Here is a 20,912-nt window from a genome sequence, read left to right on the forward strand (position 1 = left end):
TCGGATCAGAAGCTAAATCAAGATTTCTGATGTTGCAAAGTTGGAATTGATATTTCCTCATGTCGACCAGATTGAAATAGAATTAAAACATCTGTATTTATCTATAAACATTTGGTGCATCTGGGGTTTCACATCTCTCATTGTAGGTTCTGTGATGTCTCAAAATCAAAAAACCTCAGAAAGACAAATACAGTAAAATTATTCTGTTGAGCATCAAAATTCTCACGTCACAGAATTCACATCATCCTTTTGAGCTGCTGGGTGGAAACTAAGTTTACTCTTCATTTTTACCCTTATACTCTCTTATGTCTTTGAGAATATGAATAGTCCTCTCTCTGAGCATTGAGGGGAAAGACAATTGTATGTTCAGGGCAGCTACAGTTCACAATTTACCACTGCATCCAGCACAAAGATGGTCAAAGGTCACATGTGAAGGACATCATGCACAGAACTGCTTGCTGTTAAAAGACTTTTCATTTGTCTGTCCAGACCTGCAGTTCCACCAGGGTTTAGGATGTGATGCTTCATGGAGACACAGCCAGTTTGAACTGAGAGTCTGAGTGAATCAGTTTGTCCAATCATTTCTTTTTCTCAGAAAAAGAGTGGCAGAGTGAGTACAGAGATACTGGATCTCTCTTTATGCTGATGATACCTGACTTTATATTTGGGCCCCTGAAAGTCCAATAAATTTTCTGAAAGACTCAGCAGATTTCTGTCCCTCAAACAACATATAACAATCACTTTAAGAGCTCTGCTTTTGAGTAGAGGTGACAAAATTTTCAATTGAACAAAACATTTAACAAATTTGTAAAAAGTCCCAGAAAACCCACAATTAGCATAGAGTTTAAACCAGGGAGTAAAATTTCATGTCAGTGAGAAAGTATCAAAATCACCTGCTGATGTAATGAAACTACAGATGGAAGCAGAATTTATTTGATGAACAGATCTTTATTTTGTGGAAATAATGAAATTACAAACATTACAGAGAACAAGGAAACATATCTGAGAGAAAAAAGAGAAAGAAACAGAGAGAGAGACAGTGTCACAGTGAGCAGAGTAAAACCAGAGTCCCAGTGAGTCAGGTCAGGACTGGGAACACTGGTCTCTCCTCAGCGTCTCTGAGACCAGAGTCTGGCAACCCTGGGTGGCCTCACAGGTCACAGAGTCCAGCTTCCCCCACTGGTCTGCAGGGAGCCTCAGGGTGCTGCTCCAGCTGTAGAGGCCGTCCTTCCCCAGCACCACGGGGCTCCTGCTCTCCTCCCAGCTGCTGCTGATCCTGCTGCCCCCCACCTTCCAGGCCAGACTCCAGTCTGAGGGGAAGCCCTTGTTGGCCAGGCACATGAGTGTGACCTCCGTCTGATGGAGCTCCTCTTGGGAGGGGGGCAGCACCGTCAGGGTGGGACGGGTATTACCTAGGAGACACCAATCAGCTTAGAGGACAGGGAGCACACAGCTGTCAATCAAACAGCAGACACTTGGACACCTTTACAGTGTGAGAGTTGATTTTCTCCTTTAAGGAGTTTCTGTCAGATGGTTTTTCTGCTCCACCAGTCACTCACTCACACATTGTTTCACTTCCCTTTAAGAAGTCTCTCATGCACATCAGCACAGAGACAATCACCAGACACTTTGACCTGAAACACATCAAACTACACTGGAAACATAAGAAGCTGATTTTACATTTTAATAATTACATTTTACTGTAGTCTATATTACACAATTTAATGAAAAGAATAAAATACTGTTTGAAGAAATTCATAAAAAACTGAAAATGTTTCCAAAGTCCTGGTTCATTTATAGTGAAACACATTTACTGGTAAAACTATCAAGAGAAAAACAGTTAAATCAGATCAACTGTTAAACATCAAAATATCACATAATAACTGACAGCCATATTTAAAAATCAGACATGTTTAAAAATCAGACACTAAAAAAAGAAAGTAATTCTTAAATTAAAAAATGTCACTCACTTAAAAAATGTAGCTAAATTTCTAACCAGTTTAAACTTTAAAGAGGACTTCAGGATTGTTGCTGTTTAATCTTTGCTGCAGCTCAAATTGTTCAAATTTCACAAATTAACTGGAACATGTCAAGAAAAGTTCAGTGAATCTGCTTCAAGTTAAACTTCACAGTTAAAGAGGAGAAATGAACAATAAAACAGAGATTTTAAAGTGGTTTAGATCGGCCTCATGGAAAGTTATATCTCCTACAGATGTTCAGACACAGAGATTAGAACCTGAACTCATCTAACAATATTTAATATTTGATCAGAAACTTACTTCCAACATCCAGTCTGGTTCCTCCACCAAAAGTCCACCACAGTGATACAAACTCATTGAGCCGTCGTACAAAAACCTCTCACTGTACAGAGACACGGCTCTCTGACTTTGTCTGACTAAAATAAAACTACAAGTCTTCAAGTTCCTGTCATCTAAACATTTGATTACATGATTTATATTATGCACCAAACACTGATCATGTTGTGCTTCATTAAAGTTAAAACATAAAACTTTAGTTTCTGATGTTGATGCAGAAACTTTCAGGCAAAAATGTAACTGACAATGTAAAATCACATATTTTATTTTCTAAATAAAAATGTAACAGTGAAACATAAAATATTCTTTGTTACATGATGAAATATGTCAAAAATTAAACTTACTTCCAACATCCAGTCTGGTTCCTCCACCAAAAGTCAACCACAGTGATACAAACTCATTGAGCCGTCGTACAAAAACCTCTCACTGTACAGAGACACGGCTCTCTGACTTTGTCCAAACTAAATCTACAAACCCTCAAGACGCTGCTTTAATGTTAAATTTAGAAATGAGGATTTTCTCTGCCTCAGTATTTTATTTTCCTTTTCATGAGTTTTCACAATTTCTACTGTTAAAACAAACTTTGTCTCAAGTTGCGAAAGTTTTCTTTTTAAACTGTACATTGACACGGAAAGGTCACTTCTTTTCATGGTTTTCTGAATGTAATAAAAATCAAATGAAAAACAGCTCCTCAAATAAATCTGTTAATAAACATTTGACTTACTTCCTACATCCAGTCTGGTTCCTCCACCGAACGTGTACCACAGTGATACAAACTCATTGAGCCGTCGTACAAAAACCTCTCACTGTACAGAGACACGGCTCTCTGACTTTGAAACAAACAAACTCACCAAAATGAGTCTGTTTGTGATATTTCAACAGCTGATGTGAGAAATGACAATAGCCACAAAATCCCAGACTGTATATTTTTCTATTATATAGATTAATATTGAAATAAAAGTATTTGACTCTGCTGCTGCTTCACCTACATGTTCTCACTCCCAGCTCATCACATATGGACATTTGGTCAGGAACCTTTAGCTTCATTGTTGAACGTGAAATAAAACAGTACAGCATTACTAAATTCATTTAGAAACTCACAGCACTTGGTTAATGTTGGAGAAAGATTGTGGTGTGGTTTAATACAGAAAAAGTTCAGTGTGACTTCAAAACCATGATGTTGTCTCAGCTCATATACGTCTCTGACAAAAGGCTTTGGTGTGTTTGATTCATGCATCAACTTTCAACAAAGCACAGTCTGTATTTGTATCAGATAAACTGCATGATTAAAAATGATGCTAAAGGAGTTCAAAAGTGACACCAGGAGGTCCTGACCAAGTGACTGAGACGAGTTTGGGGTGAGAGCTCCATTATTTTATTGAAATCCAGGAACATGTCACTCAGTGCAACAGTGTGGCTCACTCATGTTTTTTTAATAATTAACAGACAGCAATGGAGCTCTACAGCAAATCTACAGATGTCCTTCAGGTTTTGGATACACAGACAAGACTTGTTAGTTAGTTCCATTCACTGGTGGATTGATGGGATTTGTTTATAACATCATGTGAACATGACTGACATCACATTTCAACAACGAGCTGAAATGAGACCTATGATGTCAGACATGTTCAGTCAGGTTAGAGGCTGATGACACCTGTGTAATGTTATTGTCATCATGTGATCAGAGAGACCTGGATGTGGGCGGATCACACCTGGTCTGTGAGGGTCTGTGCTGGGACCTGGAACTTGGGACTGCTTTAGTGGAAGGATCAAGGTTTAAAGACACTGTAACATGTTGACACTCTTTATATTTACTTTTGACCATAATAGACATGGTCTCTGTATTTCTGATTTTCTGAATATAGGAAACAACAATCACAGAAGATCCTGGTGTAAGAAACATTCATATAAAAACTCACGTCTGATGTCATTTTCATAGTTGATTCCCTTATCCTCTAACTTCAGTGTGTGTGTGTGTGTCCTCAGTGAACTGTATCAGTCAGTTCAGTTTCTGTTCAGTGACTGAGGGAGGTTTTTGTACGACGCTTTTTCACTGTGTGAACACCCACTGACTGTTGATATAATGTGCACTCTGACAGTAGTAAACTGCTGCATCTTCAGCCTGGACTCCACTGATGGTCAGAGTGAAGTCCGAGTTTGATCCTCTGCCTGTAAAACGAGCTGGAATCCCTGATGCTACAGTGGTAGCCCAGTAAATAAGCAGTTTAGGTTTTTCTCCATCTCTCTGTTGGTACCAGGCTAAGAGGTGGTTGTTGTTGTAAACATAAACGTTCTGACTGGTCCTACATGTGATGGTGATGGAGGCTCCCAGAGCAGAGCTCACTGCTCCAGGCTGAGTCACTGTGACCTGTCCTCTGGACTCTGAGGACACAGAGACACAAACATAAAGCAGAGTCATGGTTTTGTCGGCTTCATTTCAGAGGGACGGATGTTGATAGAGGAGAGGAGTTTGATTCTCTGGACTTTACCTGTGAAGCAGCAGCAGAGGAGAGTCCAGATGAGGACGGAGATCAAAGTCATGTTTTTGATGAGGAGGATTTGTGTGTCTTCTGTTGTGATGAAGGACAGCTGTCAGTCATCCAGTCTTCAACTGTCAGGACTATAAACTCTCCCAGAGCACTGGAGCATGGTGCTGCTGATGCAAAGTGGCTCTCTATGGAAATGCTCTGACTGACTCCAACAGGGACCTGATCACTCTGATCATGCTGTTTATCAATGGATCACTTCATTGGAATATTGATGATGAATGTGCTAATGCTCATTTTGATGTGAATGTGGCCAAATATCAGAGGATTTCAGAAAAACCTTTGTCATATAAATCTCGCAAATTTCACAACCAAACAATCAACATCATTGTCACTGACATTTCAACCATTTCTAAATGTCGTCACTTAGCAAATTATAAGTTTGAGAGTAATTTTTTTTTTTTTTCATTTGCAATAATATGTACAGTTTATTTCAATAAATATCTTAGCTCATATCTTTATTTCACTGGAGGAGAAATGTAATAATTTAGAGTCATTGAAAAGTTCAGGGTCAGATCAGTATTTTATAAATAACTTTAGACATTATTTAAATATGTCATTTGATTTTTGGTATTTAATGTAACTGCAGTGATTTAGTGGAAGTGGATCTGGGACTGAATTCACTAAAATGTTCTTCAGTGAAACATTTTGTTGGTGAAATTTTAATTTCAGAAATTTTTAAAAGAAATACAGAGTACGAAAAAAGTATTCTCTATTGATAAACTATTATTCAAAGTATTTCCATTTCAGCCCAAGTACTGGGCCAAATATTTCTTTTTTTTTCTTTGATCTCCTCAAAGATTTGAGAAGAGTGTTGAATAACTGTTATATTTAAAAATCATTCAGTTTGAGTGTGATTCATTTGATGAGTTTTAATGTAAATCTTTCTCTAAATTTCATTTTGAATGAACAAAATAAACAGACTCCATCTCAGTATTTTCTGTTTTAAATAAGAAATCTTTCAGGCGCTGTAAAAGTATTTAAAACTGACATTATTTACATTTGCCAATATACAGATATTTTTAGTTTAAAAGTCTGAATTAGTATTTTACAGATGAAACATTGACACAACGGAGGAACCTTAAACTTTTCTATCTTTAGTCCTGAAACCTGCCTGTTGTCATGGTTCAGCTGTGATGCCTGTCTGTTGCCATGGTTACTGCGCTCAGAGAGGGAAGTGAGAAACTTATGAGTAGTTTCATCCAATCTGAGGACGACCAACAGAAGGAGTCGTCTCCTCTGCTGCAGTCCACAGAAAAACTTTGTTCATCTCTCTCTGCAGTGGGTCAAGTTGCCCCCACCCTGACGGTGCTGCCCCCCTCCAGTGAGGAGCCACAGCAGGGGAAAGTCACGCTCATGTGCCTGGCCAACAAGGGCTTCCCCTCAGACTGGAGTCTGGCCTGGAAGGTGGGGGGCAGCAGGATCAGCAGCAGCTGGGAGGAGAGCAGGAGCCCCGTGGTGCTGGAGAGGGACGGCCTCTACAGCTGGAGCAGCACCCTGAGGCTCCCTGCAGACCAGTGGGGGCGTCGCGCTAGAGGGGGCGCCAAAGCGATGGGGGAAAAACTATTTTGAGTCGACATTTTCTGTATTTAACAGCTGTTTGTGCATGTGTAAATGATATGATTAATAACAGAGAGGCATGTCACTAGTTAGGCGCCCCTCCGCTCCCTCTCCTCCCCTCCTCTTGCCCCCTCCCACACACACACACTAGATGTTCCAGTGCGCGCCCCCTCGAGCACGCGCTGGAGCGTGGTTTTTTTTTTATTTTTCATTTTGAATGGTGTTGTTAATGTGGCTTCATCTAATGACAGATGGGGAGCAAAGATGGAGAGGCAGAAGAGAAAGCTCTCGGGGGCACAAAACAGAAAGAGGAAGAGGGAGAAGGAGAAAGATTTTGAGGGGATGAAAAAAAGCTTTTCAAAGTGGTTGAAAGACAGTGAGTGGGTTATATCAGTGTATCAAGAGGAGGCTTGTAAACAGTGCTGTTGTGATGTACTGTATCAGATGCAGCGTCCAATCAGTAACTGATTTCTCCAAAGGATTTCCAAACTGATCCAATACAGATATAATTTAAAATTAAAATTTCATGTTTTTTATATGTGGTTTGACTGCTCTATTTTTAAACCTCCTTAACACAAAGTTCATGTGATTCAGGTGTGAGGATAGAGAGAAAGAAGAGAAGAAGGGAGAGATAGAATCAGGAGAGACAGTGGAAGACGACAGGTTGGTCTAATATTAGGTGGAAGTGTAGGAACAGCCAATTAATTTCTATTAATTATTTCTAAATATTATTTATCTTATTATACATATTATTATATTATATTATTTATCTTATTTTATTATTTATTTATCTATTTTATTAATATTGGGAAAAAAAGGGAAAAAAGGGGGTTGGTGAGGGAGATTGGTCTCAGAGACACTGAGGAGAGACCAGTGTTCCCAGTCCTGACCTGACTCACTGGGACTCTGCTACTGGTTTTACTCTGCTCACTGTGACACTGTCTCTCTCTCTTTCTTATCTTCTCTCTCTCTGATATGTTTGCTATTTTTCTGTAATGTTTGTAATTTCACAGTTCCAACAAAATAAAGATCTGTTCATCAAATAAATTCTGCTTCCATCTGTAGTTTTTATTACATCAGCAGGTGATTATGATACTTTCTCACTGACATGAAATACAACTCGATTGATAACTCTCCCTGGTTTAAACTCTACGCTAACTGTTTGTGGGTTTTCAGTGACTTTTTACAAATTTGTTAAATGTTTTGGTCAATTGAAAATTTTGTCACCTCTACTCAAAAGCAGAGCTCTTAAAGTGATTGTTATATGTTGTCTGAGGAACAGAAATCTGCTGAGTCTTTGTTGGACTTTCAGGAGCAGAAATATAAAGTCAGGTATCATCAGCATAAAGAGAGATCCAGTATCTCTGCACTCACTCTGCATCTCTCTCTCACTGGGTCTCTGTTTAACATGGCTTTCACCAGAAAGTATTATTCGTGATCTGAAAAGAGGTCTTGTTTTTTAAGTCTGAGATCAGTGGGGTTTTTTTTGTTGTTGCTGTTTTCTGCGCCACGGGCGAGAGGAAAAAAAACGAAGGAGAAAGACAAAAGAAAAGGAAGCATGTAACGCTAGCTTGCGTGGTGGTAATAAAAAACGCTCGCTGTGGAAATTCCATGTGTGTGCATGTTTTTACTATTTTTTCACCCGCTTCCCTTGCAGGTATAACACACACACACAGGCACTGTGTCTGACACACTCACACACAATCATTGATTTCCTATTGTTCCTGTGAACAATCAGAAAGTTCACCTGAATCCACTTCTTACATTTCTTATGAAATGAAACCTGCAGCTTCTGACAGCTGCTGATGTTCACACACTCAGATGCCTTTTCAGGATCAGTTACTCTAAAATCTGCTCATACAATGATGACATCCTATTATACATCATAATAATGATCAACTTGTATTGTTTAAATAGTGTGAATGGCGTGAACAACGAGAACAAAGGGAGGGCCCTTGAGCTTTACGTGTATGACGCGATCACACTCTAGGGCCTGAATGTGAGAGAGATGTAGATGAGTTGCGTGATTGGGAGGAAAGAGGGAAAATAAAGGTGAAGAGAGGAAAGAGTCCACAAGAGATCGTCACCACAGTTAATTATCACCACAATATCACTACACAATAACGGAGCCAGCGAACCGGAGCTCGTCTGGTCAGATATTGGTCCTTTAAATAGTGATATTTGGCTTATTAAGCTGATCACAGTGAACGATCTAAACAACAGGATATGCAGCACTTATAAGTCAGATTACAAATACAACACGCTACACTAATTGTGTCTCTGCCCAGACATCAGCCTCTTACTGTGAGCTGCTCCGATCCTTTGGAGTTAGAAAAGAAAGTCTGCTCTGGTTCTCCCAGTGCTTCTCAATTATTTTCTGTTACGCCCCCCTAAGAAGAAGAAAACAGGTCGTGTCCCGCTTTTCTGGCGATGACTGTAATGGGTTCCTCGGCGGCAGCGGGAAGATCACTGATGAGAGATGGTGAACTTTGTTCTGTCTTTAACAAAGTCGGCGCTCGTCCTCACAGAACGCGAAATCAGCTAAACAATATAAAAATAAGAATACACACATCATGATGAATGTTCTGATCAAGTGATTGATCCATTGATAAACAGCATCATCAGCGTGATCAAGTCCCAAGTTCCCAGTCCTGACCTGAGTCACTGGGACTCTGAGACTGGTTTTACTCTGCTACTGATCTCAGTCTGCAACTCTCTCTCTCTCTCTCTCTCTCTCTCTCTCTCTTTCTCTCTCGCTTGACAATAAAGCACAAATAAAATAAAAATTTCCCAAAATCATCATTTTCCTTGTCTATTATTTTACAAGTTATATGACATGATGAAACTTAAATGGTACCCTCCACAGAGAACAGACTTTATTAAGTTTTATTTTGTATCAAACTAATCTGCATAATCCAGAAAATAAATCTACAGTCATGTAATTTTTTTAATTATATTTTTTAAATAATATAATAATGAATCTATATGTGAAAATAGCAAGAGCATGATCCATCCATCCAACTTCTATACCACTTATCCGAAACCGGGTTGCAGGGGGGGCTGGAGCCAGTCCCAGCTGACATTGGACGAGGGCGGTGTACAGTCTGGACAGGTCACCAGTCCATTGCAGGGACGACACATAGAGACAAACAACCACACACACACACCTTTGGTCAAATTAGAGTCACCAATCAACCCAATGCTCATGTCTTTGGACTGTGGGAGCTGGAGTACCTGGAGTGAACCAACAGAACAGCCCCAGGCCCGAGGTTCAAACCCAGAACCTTCTTGTTGTGCGGCAACACTGATAACCACTGCACCACTGTGCCACCTGAAAAAACATGATTATAATTTTATCTATGCAATTTGTGGTACCACTAATGTGTTACGATATTAGATTAGATTTTACTGTATCATTGTGATGGGTGTTAGTTGAAATATGGCTTTAAAATGTTTCACTTTCTGGGATTATTTCTAATTCATATGATTATGGTTTGATTCGAAATTCTTTCATTTGATTGTTGAATTATTTTTAAATCGTGTTTTTACTGCCACGAGGAATAAATGTCATTGTGTCTAAAATTCATCAATATTTTTTGTTAATATTTCATCAACTGTATCATCCTGTTTTGTTTATGGAGAATTGATGTCAAATTCATTAAGTAGTCATTAAAACTTACTTTACAGACTATGAATAAAAGTACTTCATGAAATCCTGAATTTCTGTCATTGTTTTACAGGCTTGTCCTACTGCTTTTTTTTAAAACACTGTTGAGTATTGTTGTAGTTTCAGTGCAGCTGTTGAGTCAGATCAGTTCCTCTGCAGCTGAGGGAGGTTTTTGTACGATGCTGTATCACTGTGTGAACACATACTGACTGCTGATAACATGAAAACTCTGACAGTAGTAAACTGCTGCATCTTCAGCCTGGACTCCACTGATGGTCAGAGTGAAGTCAGAGTTTGATCCTCTGCCTGTAAAACGAGCTGGAATCCCTGATGGTCGACTGGTAGCACGGTAAATAAGCAGTTTAGGCTTTTCTCCATCTCTCTGTTGGTACCAGGCTAAGTGGTGCCCGTTGCTGTTAACATGGACATTCTGACTGGTCCTACATGTGATGGTGACGGAGGCTCCCAGAGCTGAGCTCACTGCTCCAGACTGAGTCACTGTGACCTGTCCTCTGGACTCTGAGGACACAGAGACACAAACATAAAGCAGAGTCATGGTTTTGTCGGCTTCATTTCAGAGGGACGGATGTTGATAGAGGAGAGGAGTTTGATTCTCTGGACTTTACCTGTGAAGCAGCAGCAGAGGAGAGTCCAGATGAGGACGGAGATCAAAGTCATGTTTTTGATGAGGAGGATTTGTGTGTCTTCTGTTGTGATGAAGGACAGCTGTCAGTCATCCAGTCTTCAACTGTCAGGACTATAAACTCTCCCAGAGCACTGGAGCATGGTGCTGCTGATGCAAAGTGGCTCTCTATGGAAATGTTCTGACTGACTCCAACAGGGACCTGATCACTCTGATGATTTTGTTCAATAGTGGATGAGTCAAGTTTTCAGAATAATAATTAGAAACATGTCATTGTTCATTTATGTGTTGTTTTTACTCATATATACTTATATTTTAATCTGTAATGGATGTGAAAAGGTTTGAAAATCACCTCTAAAGTTTATAAATAAAATGTGGGACATCATTAGCATCAAGAAATCTTTAAAGTCCAAGTAAGTTTAATTTTCAGCAGATAGATTCACCAAATAACTTGATGACATTTACAATAAATAGAGACCAATTTACCAATGAATATATTATATTTATGAATAAAACAATAACTGGTGTCATATGTTGCTGTCTGAAATGATCAGAGTAGATTGATTAAATCTACAGAGGTAGAGTGTGTCTCAGTGAAACATATCAATGATTGTTTATTTGTCGTTTTTACTTTTTTTTTTTTAAAGTGAAAAGATTATGTGAAAAATCTGATTGTTCAGTCACAAACAGTGTTTTTTTTTCTTTCTACAGATTGTAACAGAGAATATAAATGTCCATTCCCCACACCTGTCTTTTCAGATTATGTTTATTGGATCACATTTTCATTAAAAGCATGATATATCATTGTTCCCTTCACATAAATCATTGTACATGTGATACTGAGTCAGCAAAAAATAACAAGTCAGAGCATTTCCATAGAGAGCCACTTTGCATCAGCAGCACCATGCTCCAGTGCTCTGGGAGAGTTTATAGTCCTGACAGTTGAAGACTGGATGACTGACAGCTGTCCTTCATCACAACAGAAGACACACAAATCCTCCTCATCAAAAACATGACTTTGATCTCCATCCTCATCTGGACTCTCCTCTGCTGCTTCACAGGTAAAGTCCAGAGAATCAAACTCCTCTCCTCTATCAACATCCGTCCCTCTGAAATGAAGCCGACAAAACCATGACTCTGCTTTATGTTTGTGTCTCTGCGTCCTCAGAGTCCAGAGGACAGGTCACAGTGACTCAGTCTGGAGCAGTGAGCTCTGCTCTGGGAGCCTCCGTCGCCATCACATGTAGGACCAGTCAGGACGTCAATTTTTATAACAACAAGCACTATTTAGCCTGGTACCAACAGAGAGATGGAGAAAAACCTAAACTGCTTATTTACCTTGCTACCCGTCGAGCATCAGGGATTCCAGCTGGTTTTACAGGCAGAGGATCAAACTCTGACTTCACTCTGACCATCAGTGGAGTCCAGGCTGAAGATGCAGCAGTTTACTACTGTCAGGGTTTTCATTATATCAACAGTCAGTATGTGTTCACACAGTGAAAAAGTGTCGTACAAAAACCTCCCTCAGTCACTGAACAGAAACTGAACTGACTGATACAGTTCACTGAGGACACACACACACACACACACACACACACACACAGACACACACACAGACACACATGATCATTGATTTCGCATTGAACAAACAGAATGTTCACACTTTGAATCTTTAAAATTAGATGTATCCAGTTTGTTAGTGTAACCCCTACTTGCACCTGTCACTTTAAGATAGTGTGAAATGTATCAGGGAAATAAATGGTTAACCCTGAGTCTAGATTCAATGAGGAGACTGCCTGCACTTCACCTGTCTAAATGTCGAGTTAGACCTTTAATATCCACCCCAAATACCACACACACACACAGACTGACAGTTTTAAGGGAGATATATTGAACCCAGTAAAGATCCCTCATAAGACAATATCTCAAAAAGGTAAATAAATTAAAGTGAGTACTGGATTAAAATAATACAGTACCTATATCAACAGCTCAAAGTTGGACTCACAATACACAGTTCTTTTCCGAAGGTGAGTGGCAACCAAGATGGAGATGCAGATGGATGACAGCAGAAAATGGTAGAGGAACCGAGGACTGAGGACTGAGGACCCAATCGAAGGATTCTAAAAAACCAGCCTGCACAGCAAGACAATTATTCATCTCGTCCGTAATAAAGGTACATTTGGACATATTTAAATAAAGTTACCGCTTTACAGTGTCCATTTTACTTTTTTCCATGAATTCTTGATAGCCATCATAACTCACAGTACATGAACATGAATTCACATAAACATTTCAAAATAAACTCTGTTTCCTTAGCATACAGCTCATACTGTAACCTATGTACATTCATTTTACTGTTGCTGACAGTGCAGAACACAACTCCAAGAACAACACACTCAGATAAGCTTAGCTGCATGAAATTCCTGCCGGCCTAACACCGGTGCAACACCTAATAAGCCTGCACCAAGCAGTTATCAAGCATTCACACATAGTAATTAATCAATTAACAACAGCACAGGATTCATAAAGCACATAAACACAGGCTTCAGACATCAATGGATTACTCTAACCTGCTTCAAATGTATCCCGACTGGTTTTAGTGAGAGTACAAGGCTCATGTTTAAGTTTTAACAGCGTGTAACACTTAGCGAGTTAGCATATTGATCGTTACTCACCGGGAAATCAATTGTTTACAGCTCTAACAGTTCTACGCCGTACATCCGTGTTCAACTTATCTGTCAGATTTCTGACTTATGACTTAGTTTTATCAGTTCAGTTCTATTTTTTTCAGCATCTACACACACCATGCATTGGAACGCGCAGAGATGGGTACCAAGATAAGATGACTACTCCTATCAGTTTTTTTTGCACACTGAAAACAGTGCGTAACAACTGCCACCTGAATTAAAGGACAGTAACACATATACAGTTTGTGATTTAACTTAAGGCTTAGGAGAAGATGCTTTTACTGCTTCCTTCTCATGGGGAAATAGTCATAAATTTTCACTTGAGAGAAACATTTAGAAGACAACACATGATATACAGCTAAATTCTCAGAGCAGATTAGAAATAACCTGGGGTTTAACTAACCCTGAGTACATTAGACATTAATGTTTTATTTCTCCACCACTCTTTACATTTTTCATGAAATCACTGGTCACATGACAGCTTCTGACAGCTGCTGATGTTCACACACTCAGACGCCTTTTTAATCAGATCAGAAGCTAAATCAGGATTTCTGATGTTGCAAAGTTTGTATTAATATTCTCTCATGTCTGACCAGATTTAAATAGAATTAAAACATCTGTATTTGTATCAACATTTGGTGCATCTGGGGCCTTTCACATCACTCACTGCATGTTCTGTATCATCAGAAAAACAAAACCTCAGAAAGACAAAGAAAACTATTCTGTTGAGCATCAAAATTCTCACGTCACAGGATTCACATCATCCTTTTGAGCTGCTGGGTGGAAACTAAATGTACCCTTCATTTTTACCCTTATACCCTCTTATGTCTTTGAGAATATGAATAGTCCTCTCTCTGAGCATTGAGGGGAAACACAATTATATATTCAGGACAGCTACAGTTCAGACTTTGTTCAGCACCTGTGGCTGATAATGGTGGTGGCAGGGGCAGTGAGGAGGATGAGGAGGAGAGAGATGAAGGTGAGAGTGAAGGGAGAGAAGCAGAAGCTAACAATGGGCTGACAGATTTAAATAGTCCTCCCTCTCTCTTTGACCTCCCTCCTCTTCCTCCTCCCCTCAGGCCAAGGGCTCCTACTCCATGGAGCATTTCCATTGGGGAGAACCTGTTGGGGTAAAGTGCTGCCTGATCGACTGTCCACCTCCAGTGGCTTGGAGGAGGAGTCAGCTGAGGTTTTCCCTGGAGAAATGAGGAGGCGGGAAGCAGAAGACAAGGAGAAGGCAGCAGAGGAGGAGCAGGAGCAGCTCCATGATGTCCAGGAGAAAAAAGACAGCACATACAAGATGAAGCACTTCTGCTGGAGCAGCCCGCCGGCCAGCAAACACTACAGTATGAGGAGCAGATGGACAGGAGCAGGGTAGTTATTCACTACTGAATTTATCAATAGGTGTTTAATGATTAACACATGAAGTTCATCAGCATCACGATAAGTAATGAAAAAGAACATCTGGTGATTTGATGTATAGGCTCCAGTGAGGATGACGAGGCCTACGATAGGAAAATGTAAAAAAAAAGTTCTTCATTTCCACAGTTTTTTTAAGTTATATGACGTGAGACATGACATGTAAAATAATACACACAGAAACTGCTAATGTGGTGAAATCTGTATTTCATTTTATTTGTTCTGTTTCATCGAGAGAGAGAGAGAGAGAGAGAGAGAGAGAGAGAGAGAGAGAAAGAGAAAGAGAGAGAGAGAGAAAGTTGCAGACTGAGATCAGTAGCAGAGTAAAACAGTAGCTGAGTCCCAGTGAGTCAGGTCAAGACTGTGGACTCCTCATTGGAGGGGGGCAGCACTGTCAGGGTGGGGCCAACACAACCCACTGCACAGAGAGAGATGAACAAAGTTTTTCTGTGGACTGCAGCAGAGGAGACGACTCCTTCTGTTGGTCGTCCTCAGATTGGATGAAACTGCTCGTCAGTTTCTCACTTCCCTCTCTGAGCTCAGTAACCACAGCAACAGACAGGCATCACAGCTGAACCATGACAACAGACAAGTTTCAGGACTAAAGATAAAAAGTTTAAGGTTCTGCTGATGTGTCACTGTTTCATCTATAAAATACTAACTTTGAACCAAGTTTTAAACTAAAAAAAATATATTGACAAATGTGAAAATGTCAGTTTTAAATATTTTTACAGCATCTGAAAGATTTCTTATCTAAAACAGAAACAGTCTGTTGATATTGTTCATTCAAAATGAAATTTGTGAAAATACAGATTTACATTTGAACTCGTCAAATGAATCCCACTCATACTAAAAGCTTTTTAAATACATCAGTGATGTTTTAATCTTTAATCTTTGAGGAGATCAAAGAAAAAAGGCAAAAATATTTGGCACAGCACATGAGCTGAAAAGTAAAGACTTTAAATAATAGTTTATCCATCGAGAGTGCTTTTGTTTCCAGTCTGTATTTCTCTTAGAAAATCTTGAAATTTAAATTTCACCAACAAAACGTTTCATTGAAGAACATTTCAGTGAATTCAGTCCCAGATCCACTTCAACTAAATCACTGCACTTACATTAAATACCAAAAAACAGCTGAAATATGAAAATAATGCTGAAAGTTATTTATAAAATAATAATCTGACCCAGAACTTTTCAATGACTCAAAATTATTAAATTTCTCTTGCAGTGAAATAAAGATATGAGATAAGATATTGATTGAAATAAGTTGTACATTTTATGAATGCAGAAGAAAATATAAAAATGAAATTTTTATTCTTAAACTTAAAATATGCGAAGTGATGACATTTAAAAATCATTTATTTGAAATATCAGTGACACTGATGTTGATTGTTTAGTTGTGAAATTTGAGAGATTTTTATGACAAAGGTTTTTCTGAAATCCTTTGATATTTGGCCACATTCACATAGAAATGAGCATTAGCACATTCATCATCAATATTCCAATAAGGTGACCCACTGATAAACAGCATGATCAGAGTGATCAGGTCCCTGTTGGAGTCAGTCAGAGCATTTCCATAGAGAGCCACTTTGCATCAGCAGCACCATGCTCCAGTGCTCTGGGAGAGTTTATAGTCCTGACAGTTGAAGACTGGATGACTGACAGCTGTCCTTCATCACAACAGAAGACACACAAATCCTCCTCATCAAAAACATGACTTTGATCTCCGTCCTCATCTGGACTCTCCTCTGCTGCTGCTTCACAGGTAAAGTCCAGAGAATCAAACTCCTCTCCTCTATCAACATCCGTCCCTCTGAAATGAAGCCGACAAAACCATGACTCTGCTTTATGTTTGTGTCTCTGTGTCCTCAGAGTCCAGAGGACAGGTCACAGTGACTCAGCCTGGAGCAGTGAGCTCTGCTCTGGGAGCCTCCGTCACCATCACATGTAGAGTCAGTCAGAATGTTTACGGCTCAAACTCTTTAGCCTGGTACCAACAGAGAGATGGAGAAAAACCTAAACTGCTTATTTATGCTGCTACCCGTCGACCATCAGGGATTCCAGCTCGTTTTACAGGCAGAGGATCAAACTCTGACTTCACTCTGACCATCAGTGGAGTCCAGGCTGAAGATGCAGCAGTTTACTACTGTCAGAGTTTTCACTCTATCAACAGTCAGTGGGTGTTCACACAGTGAAAAAGTGTCGTACAAAAACCTCCCTCAGTCACTGAACAGAAACTGAACTGACTGATACAGTTCACTGAGGACACACACACACACACACACACACACACATACTGCAGTTAGAAAACAAGGGAATCAGCTGTAAAGATGACCACAGACGTGAGTTTTTAAATGATAAAAAGAACAAATTAGAAACTGCAGCATCCTACTGTCTTTTCCTTTCCTCTTCTTTGATGTGGATGTGACTGAGATCATTTCAACCACAGACGTCGTCCTCAGTTGAAGAAGTGAACATACACACATATATATGATGGACGTGTGATTAAAGGTCACGTCATCATCCCCTGATTAGATCACCTGTTTCTTACACCAGGATCTTCTGTGATTGTTGTTTCCTATATTCAGAAAATCAGAAATACAGAGACCATGTCTATTATGGTCAAAAGTAAATATAAAGAGTGTCAACATGTTACAGTGTCTTTAAACCTTGATCCTTCCACTAAAGCAGTCCCAAGTTCCAGGTCCCAGCACAGACCCTCACAGACCAGGTGTGATCCGCCCACATCCAGGTCTCTCTGATCACATGATGACAATAACATTACACAGGTGTCATCAGCCTCTGACCTGACTGAACATGTCTGACATCATAGGTCTCATTTCAGCTCGTTGTTGAAATGTGATGTCAGTCATGTTCACATGATGTTATCAACATATCCCATCAATCCACCAGTGAATGAAACTAACTAACAATTCTTGTCTGTGTATCCAAAACCTGAATGACATCTTTAGATTTGCTGTAGAGCTCCATTGCTGTCTGTTAATTATTAAAAAAACATGAGTGAGCCACACTGTTGCACTGAGTGACATGTTCCTGGATTTCAATAAAATAATGGAGCTGTAGTTTATTTAGAAACAGCTCCATAGACTAATAACAGCAAAGATATTCATGGTACCTGGTTGAGGGAGTGTCCGCACCACACAGTTCTTCACTTTCCCCATTTAGATCCTGTGTCATGCTGTCAGTTTATGTTGTCCACCCTGAAGAAAGCCTCTAACACCCTGAGCCTCAGCTGCTGAGAAGTCCAGGTGGTCTACAAATACAAAGTTCCTCCTGGTCTCTCTTGAGAGGGACGGATGTTAGAGGAGTTTGATTCTCTGGACTTTACCTGTGAAGTCAACACGCTCTCACCCCAAACTCGTCACAGTCACTTGGTCAGGACCTCCTGGTTTCACTTTTGAACTCCTTTAGCATCATTTTTAATCATGCAGTTTATCTGATACAAATACAGACTGTGCTTTGTTGAAAGTTGATGCATGAATCAAACAGACCAAAGCCTTTAGTCAGAGACGTATATGAGCTGAGACAACATCATGGTTTTGAAGTCACACTGAACTTTTTCTGTATTAAACCACACCACAATCTTTCTCCAACATTAACCAAGTGCTGTGAGTTTCTAAATGAATTTAGTGATGCTGTACTGTTTTATTTCACGTTCAACAATGAAGCTAAAGGTTCCTGACCAAACGTCCATATGTGATGAGCTGGGAGTGAGAACATGTAGGTGAAGCAGCAGCAGAGTCAAATACTTTTATTTCAATATGAATCTATATAATAGAAAAATATACAGTCTGGGATTTTGTGGCTATTGTCATTTCTCACATCAGCTGTTGAAATATGACAAACAGACTCATTTTGGTGAGTTTGTTTGTTTCAAAGTCAGAGAGCCGTGTCTCTGTACAGTGAGAGGTTTTTGTACGACGGCTCAATGAGTTTGTATCACTGTGGTACACGTTCGGTGGAGGAACCAGACTGGATGTTGGAAGTAAGTCAAATTTTTATTAACAGTTTTATTTCAGGAACTGTTTTTCTTTTTATTTCTATCACATTCAGCAAACCAGGAAAATAAGTTACCTTTCCATGTCAATGTAAAGTTTTAAAAGAAAACTTTCACACCTTGTGACAAAGTTTGTTTTTACAGTAGAAATTGTAAAAAGTCATGATAAGGAAAATTAAATACTGAGGCAGAGAAAATCCTCATTTCTAACTTTAACATTAAAGCAGCGTCTTGAGGGTTTGTAGATTTAGTTTGTTTCAAAGTCAGAGAGCCGTGTCTCTGTACAGTGAGAAGTTTTTGTACGACGGCTCAATGAGTTTGTATCACTGTGGTGGACTTTTGGTGGAGGAACCAGACTGGATGTTGGAAGTAAGTTTCTGATCAAATATTAAATATTGTCTGATGAGTTCAGGTTCTAATCTCTGTGTCTGAACATCTGTAGAAGATATAAATTTCCATGAGGTCGATCTAAACCACTTTAAAATCTCTGTTTTATTGTTCATTTCTCCTCTTTAACTGTGAAGTTGAACTTGAAGCAGATTCACTGAATTTTTCTTTACATGTTCCAGTTAATTTGTGAAACGTGAACAATTTGAGCTGCAGCAAAGATTAAACAGCAACAATCCTGCAGTCCTCTTTAAAGTTTAAACTGGTTACAAATTGAGCTAAAATAATATAGAACTGAAATTTTCTGAATTTAATAGTTACTTATGGTAATAACTTATTTTAATCTGTGTCTGATTTTTAAACATGGCTGGCAGTTATTATGTGATATTTTGACGTTTAACAGTTGATCTGATTTAACTGTTTTGCTCTTGATAGTTTTATCAGTAAATGTGTTTCACTATAAATGAATCAGGACTTTGAAGAAATTCATAAAAAACTGAAAATGTTTCCCAACAGTATTTTATTCTTTCCATTAAACTGTGTAATATAGACTACAGTAAAATGTAATTATTAAAATGTAAAATCAGCTTCTCGTGTTTCCAGTGTAGTTTGATGTATTTCAGGTCAAAGTGTCTGATGATTGTCTCTGTGCTGATGTGCATGAGAGGCTTCTTAAAGGGAAGTGAAACAATGTGTGAGTGAGTGACTGGTGGAGCAGAAAAACCATCTGACAGAAACTCCTTAAAGGAGAAAATCAACTCACACAGTAAAGGTGTCCAAGTGTCTGCTGTTTGATTGACAGCTGTGTGCTCCCTGTCCTCTAAGCTGATTGGTGTCTCCTAGGTGATACCCGTCCCACCCTAACGGTGCTGCCCCCCTCCCAAGAGGAGCTCCATCAGACGGAGGTTACACTCATGTGCCTGGCCAACAAGGGCTTCCCCTCAGACTGGAGTCTGGCCTGGAAGGTGGGGGGCAGCAGGAGCAGCAGCAGCTGGGAGGAGAGCAGGAGCCCCGGGGTGCTGGGGAAGGACGGCCTCTACAGCTGGAGCAGCACCCTGAGGCTCCCTGCAGACCAGTGGGGGAAGCTGGACTCTGTGACCTGTGAGGCCACTCAGGGCTCCCAGACTCTGGTCTCAGAGACGCTGAGGAGAGACCAGTGTTCCCAGTCCTGACCTGACTCACTGGGACTCTGCTACTGGTTTTACTCTGCTCACTGTGACACTGTCTCTCTCTCTTTCTCATCTTCTCTCTCTCTGATATGTTTGCTATTTTTCTATAATGTTTGTAATTTCACAGTTTCAACAAAATAAAGATCTGTTCATCAAATAAATTCTGCTTCCATCTGTAGTTTTTATTACATCAGCAGGTGATTATGATACTTTCTCAGTGACATGAAATACAACTCAATTGATAACTCTCCCTGGTTTAAACTCTATGCTAATTGTTTGTGGGTCAGTGACTTTTTATAAATGTGTCAAATGTTTTGGTCAGTTGAAAATTTTGTCACCCCTACTCAAAAGCAGAGCTCTTAAAGTGATTGTTATATGTTGTCTGAGGGACAGAAATCTGCTGAGTCTTTGTTGGACTTTCAGGAGCAGAAATATAAAGTCAGGTATCATCAGCATGAAGAGAGATCCAGTATCTCTGCACTCACTCTTCAACTCTCTCTC

The 20,912-nt window shown here is 39.6% G+C and overlaps 3 gene segments (V, D, J or C); 1 reads left to right on the forward strand and 2 right to left on the reverse strand.

The window, feature by feature from the left end:
- Positions 1 to 928: 928 nt before the first annotated feature.
- On the reverse strand, positions 929 to 4,886 carry LOC139634472 (Ig kappa chain V-III region MOPC 63-like). The segment is given in 4 exon segments: positions 929 to 1,412; positions 2,280 to 2,315; positions 4,377 to 4,697; positions 4,805 to 4,886. Coding segments are annotated over 4 exon segments (738 nt in total).
- Positions 4,887 to 9,775: 4,889 nt separating this feature from the next.
- Positions 9,776 to 10,809, reverse strand: LOC139634481 (Ig kappa chain V region 120-like). The segment is given in 2 exon segments: positions 9,776 to 10,607; positions 10,715 to 10,809. Coding segments are annotated over 2 exon segments (384 nt in total).
- Positions 10,810 to 16,657: 5,848 nt separating this feature from the next.
- Positions 16,658 to 20,572, forward strand: LOC139634473 (Ig kappa chain V-III region MOPC 63-like). The segment is given in 3 exon segments: positions 16,658 to 17,019; positions 19,187 to 19,224; positions 20,086 to 20,572. Coding segments are annotated over 3 exon segments (714 nt in total).
- The last annotated feature ends 340 nt before the right edge of the window (positions 20,573 to 20,912 follow it).

The sequence above is a fragment of the Trachinotus anak genome, unplaced genomic scaffold (assembly GCF_046630095.1).
Source record: "Trachinotus anak isolate AG129_WGS33_773 ecotype Australia unplaced genomic scaffold, CSIRO_AGI_Tana_v1 ptg000016l, whole genome shotgun sequence".
Taxonomy (NCBI): Eukaryota; Metazoa; Chordata; class Actinopteri; order Carangiformes; family Carangidae; genus Trachinotus; species Trachinotus anak.